General features: G+C 50.2%; 2 protein-coding genes across 2 annotated transcripts; both read right to left on the bottom strand.

Annotated features, from left to right (window-relative positions):
- Positions 1 to 74: 74 nt before the first annotated feature.
- On the bottom strand, positions 75 to 3,023 carry Spag8 (sperm associated antigen 8). The gene is made up of 8 exons (XM_045145441.1): positions 2,978 to 3,023; positions 2,192 to 2,382; positions 1,413 to 2,103; positions 1,107 to 1,281; positions 869 to 914; positions 680 to 794; positions 485 to 547; positions 75 to 379 (listed from the first exon to the last, which is right to left on the bottom strand). Exons 2-8 carry the CDS (start codon positions 2,221 to 2,223, stop codon positions 179 to 181), a joined length of 1,323 nt encoding a protein of 440 aa, XP_045001376.1. The 5' UTR covers positions 2,224 to 2,382; positions 2,978 to 3,023; the 3' UTR covers positions 75 to 178.
- Positions 3,024 to 3,063: 40 nt separating this feature from the next.
- Hint2 (histidine triad nucleotide binding protein 2) lies at positions 3,064 to 5,571 on the bottom strand. The gene is made up of 5 exons (XM_045145451.1): positions 5,461 to 5,571; positions 3,743 to 3,883; positions 3,540 to 3,644; positions 3,370 to 3,442; positions 3,064 to 3,249 (listed from the first exon to the last, which is right to left on the bottom strand). Exons 1-5 carry the CDS (start codon positions 5,539 to 5,541, stop codon positions 3,158 to 3,160), a joined length of 492 nt encoding a protein of 163 aa, XP_045001386.1. The 5' UTR covers positions 5,542 to 5,571; the 3' UTR covers positions 3,064 to 3,157.
- Positions 5,572 to 8,907: the final 3,336 nt, after the last annotated feature.

Below are 8,907 nucleotides of genomic sequence, written 5' to 3' on the forward strand. Positions count from 1 at the left end.
GGGGTCAGGGCCACTGCAAGGAAAGAATACTGGGTGTGGACACAGTGAGTTACAGAATCAACGAATTAGCACTCTTGGGATGAGAACCCTTTTATGTCCAGCCCCTTCATCAAGTACATAGAGAATTACTTTAGTCCGCACCCACCTTTGATTCCAAATTCCACATCCACTGCCCTCTTCATCTCTTAGGCCAGAGTTGTTCCCCTGCCTGGCACCCTTGTTGTCCTCCTTGACAGGCAAGGGAAGACATTTCCTCCATTTGGTTGCAGAAATTATCAGGTTCATAGGGCAAAGGCTGCCCCATAGACAAGGGTACTGGTGTTGAGAAGCTGCAGTTCTTCCGGAATGGTGTATCCAGTGTCCTGATATTACTGACACCCTGGAGGAATGTCAGGATGAGGACAGAGCCCCTTCTCCCCGAGCCAGAACAGAACAGCTTCTGCCTTACTGTCTCCCACCTCCAATGCCTAATAGCTTTACATACCGGTAGCTGTGATGCCCTCTGTATCCAGAAGGTTTCAGGCTGTTCCTGGCGGTAATCATGAGGCTATTGAAGGAAAGATGCTGAGAAACTCCTGGCCTTTGGCTGCTGCTCTCAGCTTCTAGGCCAGCTGCTTCCCCAGTTTCCCCAACACTTATCAGAGCCCGGCGGTGCAAGTGGGGTGGTCTGGATTCTCACCTTTGTTGGGGCAGGAGGCCCTGTTTGCACCAGCTCCATTCGGTAGTCATGGTGTGTCACTGACTCGACCTCAAAGAGCTTCCTTGGGGGTTCCTGCTCTGCCTGCACCTCTTTACTGTGTGGCCCCCGGGAGAGGTTACAGACATTTTTCCAGTCTGCCTCCTCCCCACCCCTTGCCCAGCCTCTCACCAGATCTGGTGGTGCAGGAGCATCTCCAGCATGACTTCTCGCTTCCCTGGGGCGGGGGGTCAGAGCGGGGAGCCTGCTTAAGAAGCATGCTCCGAAGAAACAACTTTGAGAACAGGAAGGGAAGTTGTGGGGTTTTGCCCTTATGTCCATCAAACAACCCACAGCCCCACCAGAAAGTCCCTTATGTTTTTCCTCTGCCCAATGGACCCTTTCCAGCCTTCTCTCTTAGGCTTCCCACCTCGAAGTGGCCGACAGGTGTTTCTTGGGGGCTGGTACGAGTCTTTGTGGGTGGTGCTAGAGGACAAAGGTGACTGTGGTTGCTTTGTCAGCAGCCCCTGGTGTCCGTGCCGGAAGAAGAAGCTCTCAGAGCCATCCTGCAAGCTTGGGATTTGATCCAGGTGGTTGGTAGCTCTCTGTAGGCCCCAAGTTGAGTGACTACAGCTGTAGTTTTCTGTCAGGTACCTACCCCTCACCAAAAATGATTGGCTCCCCTAGGAAATTGGGATTGGCTTTCAAGAAAAGGGAGTAGGGCAAACCTTAATACCTCTTCCTCCCAGTTGTTGAGAAGGACGTGGCCCCGTGGCAGTGCTTCCCAGGGAAACTGAGATTTCTCTTCCACCTCGGTGGGCTTCCATGGCCCTCGTGCCCCAGGTTCTGGCACTTGCAAAGGTTCCCAGGGTTGTTTCTGAGGCTCCCACTGGCAGTTGTGACACGAGGGGTTATAATTAGGGCAATCTGGCCGAAGGTACCTTTGAGGAATTCTAGAGCTGAGCTCAGGGCCTGGATCAGCCCCAGAGGCAAGATTGGGCCCATGACCAGGACCAGTGCCATGGGCAGGGGAAGAGCCAGGACCATAGCTAGTGCCAGGGACAGGCTTATGGACAGGACCAGAGCTGAAGAGAGATCCATGGTCAGGGTCAGAGCTGGAAATAGGGTTAGAGCCACGGGCAGGGCCAGGGCCAGGGCCAGAGGGAAGGTCAGCTATAATACCAGGACTCCGAGGAATATAGGAAACACAGAGGGGCTTAAAACCAAGACTCCCGCGGTCTGTCTGGGGAGATACAGGGTAGGCTGCCTCCAGAAGACTGTCAGTGGAGGGCACTGAGAAATCAATACAGGGCTCGGTGGTCGTTGCATATAACTCAGCTGGTTTAGTTGTGCCCTCCAGGGCTGACCCAGGACAGTCATCCGAAGTGGTCCCCAGTTCCTCGGAGCTGGACTGTATGTCTAAAGATCTAAAAGAAAAAGTGCCTCAAGGTTGTCGCAGCAGAAGAGGAAGTCCGTTGGCATTCCTCATTTTCTTACGGCGTAGCCTACTCTCACCTGGACAAAGATTTTAATGCTCTGGTCTCCATCTTCAGACTCCTGTTCCCGGGTTACCATAGAGACGGCAAACAATTCCAGGAGACTGCGCAGACCTGGCGGGTGGGCGGGGCGGAAGTCAGCCTTCCTCCAGACTCAGGTTCCTGGAGCCTGAGGCCTGGCCTTGTCCCAGCCCAGGTGGTTCTTTGGGGCTGTGTTGGAGACAGGTACAGCACTGGGATCAGTCAGAAGTCTGTATACTTGGTGTTTTTGTAGCGGGGCAACATAAGCGCCCCATTAAGTTTGCTTAGCTCATTTTCAAAATTGGGAGCCTTTAAATTAAAAAAAAAAAGTTATTTGCACTTATTATGTATGAGCGCACCAGACACGTGCCACTTCTTGTCACTGGCTTTACAGGGGTGCTGGGAATGGAACCTGAGCCCACAGACTTTACAAGCAAGTACCTTTAACCCATCGCCTCACTTTTATTTTATTTTTTTTTAAGGTTGAAAATATGTGAAATAGGTACGAACAACAACAAAAAAAAAGTGGAAAGTACGAGGTAGCTTGTGTGAGTGGTTACTTTTCTAACAGATGACTCTAATATTGAGTTTCCTCCTGTCAAGCCCCCTCAGAACCTGGTTTGACCTCTGAATAAGGGCCAGGATTGAACAAGCTTTACACTTGAATTTCAGTCTCTTCTTGGTCATTCAGGCTCATCGACTGTTATCCTCTAGAAGCCTGACCCAGCACAGACTAGACATGAGTGGATCTGCAAGGAAGTGCTCTTTTAACCACCGCTCTCACCACAGTTAAGGGAGATCACAATCCTCAATCACCGCTTTTCCTCTTTGTGGTGGAGTCTTTTACATATTTAAGACAGGAAAACAAAATTGAAGGAAAATAAGTTTATTAGCATCACAGGGTCCCTCTTCCCCTTCCTCATCCAAGCATTCAGGTCTGGGGGTCCTTGGTCAGTTGGCGGGTTCAACCAGGAGGCCACTGGAGCTGCCGGCCTCCAAGTACATGAATGTGCAGGTGATACACAGACTGTGCACCCATCTTCCCATCATTGATCACTGAAACAGAACCTGAGGTTAGGAGACCAGGATCATGGGAGGAGGGCAAGGAATGAAGGTCACATTAAGAAGTAGGGATTCATAGGTGAGGAGCTGAAGGGCCAAACAAAAATCACTCACCAAGTCGATATCCATCTTCCAGGCCCTCAGCCTTTGCTGTCTTCTTGGCCACAAGGAGTAAGTGTCCTAGAAGCTACCAGGGACAAGGGAGGAATGCATGTGGCTTTCCTTTATAGGGAGTAAAATGTCATGGTTAGTCCACAGCTCCTCCCGGACAACGCTGGCCTCACCTGCTGGTCGTCGTCTTCAGCCTGGCTAATCCGAGGAATGGGCTTCTTAGGAATGACCAGGAAATGCACAGGAGCTTGTGGGGCCACGTCACGGAACACGAGACACTGGGAGCAGTGACAGGCCAGAGACTACCATGTTACTTCATCAGTCCACATGGTACCTATGACATTCCTAAGGGGGTTGGGCCCTAAGGGGACCCCACCTGATGGTCTTCATAGAGAATGTCAGCTGGGAGGCTTCGGTCCAGAATCCGGGAGAAGATGGTTGGTGCAGCTCCTCCAGGAGCTGCTTTTTGGGCCTTGGCAACTTCACTCCTGCCAGACACACCCGCAGCTCCTCGGACCTGAAGGTGGGTCAGATACACCCATGCGAGGGAGTTGGCCTCAGATGGGGCTGGCAGAAACTGGGTTTCTGAGAGTTATTAACTGCATCCTTCTAAGAACCCATTAACCACTCAAGGGGAAAGTTCCTGAATTTCAGAGTATCAGAAAAGAGAGGGCCAGATGGTGCTGGGACTGGGGAGAGAACAGGCAATACTATTACACAGGATTTAGGAGTGCAATTGATTTGATTCCTGCTAATGTGCCTATGAAGTCAAGATTGTTTAGGGAAAGAGACCCCAGAATTTCAAGACCAAGGTCTTGATCTGGTCATGGTGGATGTGCCTGTAATCTCAGCACTTGGGAGGGGAAGGTAAGAGGATCAGGAATTCAAGGTTATCCTCAGCTATGTAGCAAATTCAGAGCCAGTCTGGGTTACCTGAACCACTGTTTCTAAACTAGTGATATCTCAGTTCCTATGCTACCGTTGCATTATCTCAGATAAATCTCTTCTGACAGCTTCAAGAATAAAAGGGAGGCTTGCATCACTCTTTTTTCGAGGTAGGGTCTCACTGTGGTCCAGGATAATCAGGAATTAGCTATATAGTCTCAGGGTGGCCTCAAACTCACAGTGATCCTTCTATCTCTGCCTTCCGAGTGCTGGGATTAAAGGCGTGCGCCACCATGCCCAGCTTGCATCACATTCTTAAGAGGGCTTGAAGCTCTTTCTCTTTATTGTTACCTTGTTTCCACTTTTAAAAAATATTATACTTATTGAGGGAAGTACAGCCAAGGAAAGGCACCCACGTGGAGGGCCTGGGAAAACGATGAAAAAAAAGAAAGTTCAAAGAGCTCCTGCCATGTGGGGTGTTGTTACTTCTAATACTTGCTTTCTGATCGTTAAACCTTGTTACCTTTATGTTTCAGTGCACTGTTTTTCCTGTGATCTCTCATCTTGGTGTCAAATCTGACCTCCAACTGTGCGATTTTTCTGTCATCATTATTAATTGGCTATTATTATTGTAATTATTACTATTATTTAGCTATGTGACCCAGGCTGGCCTCCAAGTCCTGTGATCCCACTTCTTCAGCCTCTCAACTGCTGGGATTACAGTCATGAGCCACAAAGGCAGCCTTCTTACAGTGGATTTTAGTCCCGGTAATTTGAATTAGTGGAGTTACGTAAGAGTTCAGCTAAGTGGACTCAGCTCTACCAGCCGGAGGGGACTGGAGGCTGGGACGTCCCTTTCCCAATGGTTCAGAGGACTGACGTCAATGTGTCACACTGGGACGAAAGGGCAGGAAGCCTTGGACTCCTGCGGTTGTTTAGTAGCTTCTGGAAATGGAGAAGATGAAAGATCACACTAGGGCTCGTGAGAAGGCCCGAGGCGTGAGGTCCGAGGGCGACAGGCCCAGGGTCCGCTGCCCTAGAGGCGGGCGTGGGCAGCAGCCCCTGACTCCCTCCGTCCCGACCCGGGCGGCCCGTGCAGCGCCGCGCTCGTCCGCGTTTCTCGCGGGCACCGGGCTGACCTCACCGCGGTCCCGGAGCTCGTCGGGGCCTGCGGGACCCTATCCTCGCCCCTCCCCGGCCACTTCTCACCTGCGGCCCCCGGGGCCCCGCCACCGCCACGGCCCTGCGCGCCGCGCGCCAGCCCGCGGACAGCAGCCCCCCCGCGGCCATCTTCCGGGACGCCGCGCTCGCGCCGCAGCCGGTCCACGGCCCACGGCCCCGGGGGGCGGAGCCCGGGGCGGGCCCCGGAGAGCTCCCTCCTCCCGTGGGCTCCGTGCTCTGCAGAGGCGGGATCTTTCCGTTTCGTTGCTGCTTCGTCACGACAGAAAGTTCTTTTTCCATTGGAGCCCTTCCTAGCTTCGTCATGAGACAAATGCCCGTGCCATTGGAAGGACGAAGCCTGTGGGCGGGCTTTTCTCCAGTGGGCCGGGGTTCCCGGCCCTGGCCAGGCTTGCGCTGGGGTCGTTCGCTGCGGCCCGGGCCCGAGGACGAGGGCGGTGCTCTGCCACCTGCTCGCCGAGGCCCGACTGCGGTTCAGAGTCCCTCTGCACCGGCCCGGAGCGTGGGTTCTGCCCAGGAGTGGGCGGGGCTAGGGGAAAACGGGTCTTCGAATACTCTGGGTTGGCACATTGCCTGACCGTTTCAAAGCTTTCAAGTGACAATTCCTCCTTAACATACAAATACCACACAGTTTTTAGGGGAATTTATTATTATTATTATTATTACTTTTGGTTTTTCTAGGTAGGGACTCACTCTGGCCCACGCTGATCTGGAATTCACTATGGAGTCTCAGGGTGGCCTCGAACTCACGGCAATCCTCCTACCTCTGCCTCACGAGTGCTGGGATTAAAAGTGTGCGCCACCACACCCGGCTTCGGGGAATTTATTTTTGAGGCAGGCTGACCTGGAACTGATGCAAGATTTTGGGTCCAGGATGGGATTAAATTCCATAGAGATGCAGATCTCAGGCTTGTGGACCCCAACTCTTAGGTCCTTAGCCATATTAGCAAAGAATTGAAAAAATGGAATCTGAGATAGGACCGTGGTGAGGTCAGCCCGGTGCCCGCGAGAATTATGAATTATGAGGTTTATTTTAGAGAGAATTAGGATTTGGGGGAAAGGCAAACAGAAGGGAATTCCCCCTCCCCCCGCCCAGCTGTAAAGGGGCAGACACAGAGAGAGTATGGGCGTGCCAGGGCCTCCTTCCACTGCATATGAACTCCAGACACAAGTACCACTGCATCTGGCCTTATGTGGGTACTGGGAGTTGAACCTGGGCTGGCTGATTTGCAAACAAGCACCTTTAACTGCTGAGCCATCTCCCCAGCAACCCCCCCAATATTTAAAAAATAATTTATGAGAGACAGAGAACATGAATGAGAATGGGTGCATCAGGGTCTTCAGCCATTACAAATGAACTCCAGTCGCAGGTGCCTGGGTCCTTTGGCTTTGCAGGCAAGCATCTTAACCACTAAGCCATCTCTCCAGCTCCCCAAAATTATTATATATATATATATATATATATATATATATATATATATATAATTTATTTATTTAAGAGAGCGAGTGAGATAAGAGAATGGGCATGCCAGGGCCTCCAGCCACTGCAAATGAACTCCAGATGCATGTGCCATCTTGTGCATCTGGCTTACATGGGTCCTGGGGAAGTGAACCAAGGTCCTTGGCTTTGCAGGCAAATGCCTTAACTGCTAAGCCATCTCTCCAGCCCGCAAAAATTATTTTTTTAAAAAGAAAAATGTCGGGCATGGTGGTGCATGCCTTTAATCCCAGTACTAAGGAAGTTGAGGTAATAGGATTGCCATGAGTTTGAGGCCGGCCTGGGCTATACAGAGTGAATTCTAGGCCAGCCTGAGCTAGAGTGAGATCCTACTTCAAAATATAATCAACAATAATAATCCAAATAGAAAACTAGAACAGAAAACATTCCTACTCCTGGATCTACTAGAGACTTCTTACTCTGTGGGTGGCTTCCTGTTTTCAATCTGTCAGTGATTTCTTGGCATTCTTTCCCCCCATTTGTATTGTCCTCTCCACATCTTCATGCCTATTTCTTTTGCCTTCATTTCCACATTAACATAACGTTCTCCCAAAACTACTCATTAATCTAAATCTTTCACCTCTTTAAATAGGTGATTCCTTCCAAATACACTGAGTCCTAAAGTACCCACTGACCAGGATTTTCTCCAATTCCCCACATTTCCAAAAGTATCGTGTTTCTCTTTCTCTCTCCTTCTTCCTCAGTTCTATCCCTCTCCTGCTTCACAGGGGCTGTAAGATGTCATTGGATGGTAACTCCGTAAGATCCTGTTCCCAGAGCTCAAACTCGCATTTTCTTGATTTTGGGAAGTAATGTTTCCCCTGTTCAAAGCACATCCCTTCACCTGCCTTGACCTCACCTCCATTTCTGGGATCTTATCTCCCTAGGCATTTTCCTGTCTTCTGCATTCAAGATTTTTTTACTTTGTTGACCTCTTCTTTCTCTTCTGCATGTCTTATCCAAGCTTCTTTTTTTTTTTTTCCCGAGGTAGGGTCTCACTCTGGCTCAGGCTGACCTGGAATTCACTATGGAGTCTCAGGGTGGCCTCAAACTCTTGGCGATCCTCCTACCTCTGCCTCCCGAGTGCTGGGATTAAAGGCATGCACCACCATGCCCTGCCAAGCTTCTTTTTTTCTTTCTACAATTTATCTTATTTTATTTTTTTGTTTGTTTGCTCTCAAGTCAGGGTCTCACTCTAGCCCAGACTGACCTGGAGCTCTAGGCCTTGAACTCATGGTGATCTTCCTACCTCTACCTCTCGAGTGCTGGGATTAAAGGCATATACCACCACGCCCAGCTCATCCAAGCTTCTTGAAGAACAGTCTTTTTTTTTTTTTTTTTTAAGGTAGGGTCTCATTCTAGTCTAGTCACCTGGAATTCACTATGGAGTCTCAGGGTGGCCTCAAACTCACAACAATCCTCCTACCTCTCTGCCTCCTGAGTGCTGGGATTAAAGGAGTGTGCCACCATGCCCAGCTAAAAAGATACTTTTTTTTTGAGGCTGGCCTACAGACTGGCCTTTTTTTTTAATGCAAAAGTGAGAGAGAAGGGGCGGGGGAGAGAACTGGTATACCAGGGCCTGCAGGAACTGCAGACACATGTGCCCCTTGTATGTATGTGCAACCTTGTGTGCTTGCATCACAGCAGCATGTGTGGCTTACATGGGACTTGGAAAGCTGAACATGTATCCTAAGGCTTTGCAAGCAAGTGCCTAACTGCTCAGTCATCTTTCCAGCCCAGAAGAGACTCTTTAAAACTCACCAATGTTTTTTTTTTCTTTTTTTAAATTAATTTATTTAAGAGAGGCAGAAGGAGAGAGGGAGAGAGAGAGAGGTAGAGAAAGAGAGAAGTAGAATGGGTGCACCAGGGCCTCCAGCCACTGCAAATGAACTCCAGATGCATGCGCCACTTTGTGCATCTGGCTTATGTGGGTCCTGGGGAATCAAACTGAAGTCTTTTTGCTTTGCAGGCAAGTGCCT

Source organism: Jaculus jaculus, chromosome 1 (genome assembly GCF_020740685.1).
Source record: "Jaculus jaculus isolate mJacJac1 chromosome 1, mJacJac1.mat.Y.cur, whole genome shotgun sequence".
In the NCBI taxonomy this organism is placed as follows: domain Eukaryota; kingdom Metazoa; phylum Chordata; class Mammalia; order Rodentia; family Dipodidae; genus Jaculus; species Jaculus jaculus.

Excerpts from the sequence above, each read along its gene's own strand:
- Spag8 (XM_045145441.1), bottom strand. The coding sequence starts at position 2,223 with ATGGAGACCAGAGCATTAAAATCTTTGTCCAG. Across the intron at positions 1,282-1,412 it reads TCAACAACTGGGAGGAAGAG|AGAGCTACCAACCACCTGGA; the intron begins GTATTAAGGTTT and ends TGGGGCCTACAG. Across the intron at positions 380-484 it reads AGAGGGCATCACAGCTACCG|GGTGTCAGTAATATCAGGAC; the intron begins GTATGTAAAGCT and ends ACATTCCTCCAG.
- Hint2 (XM_045145451.1), bottom strand. The coding sequence starts at position 5,541 with ATGGCCGCGGGGGGGCTGCTGTCCGCGGGCTGGCGCGCGGCGCGCAGG. Across the intron at positions 3,645-3,742 it reads TTCTCTATGAAGACCATCAG|TGTCTCGTGTTCCGTGACGT; the intron begins GTGGGGTCCCCT and ends CACTGCTCCCAG. Across the intron at positions 3,443-3,539 it reads CTGAAGACGACGACCAGCAG|CTTCTAGGACACTTACTCCT; the intron begins GTGAGGCCAGCG and ends TGTCCCTGGTAG.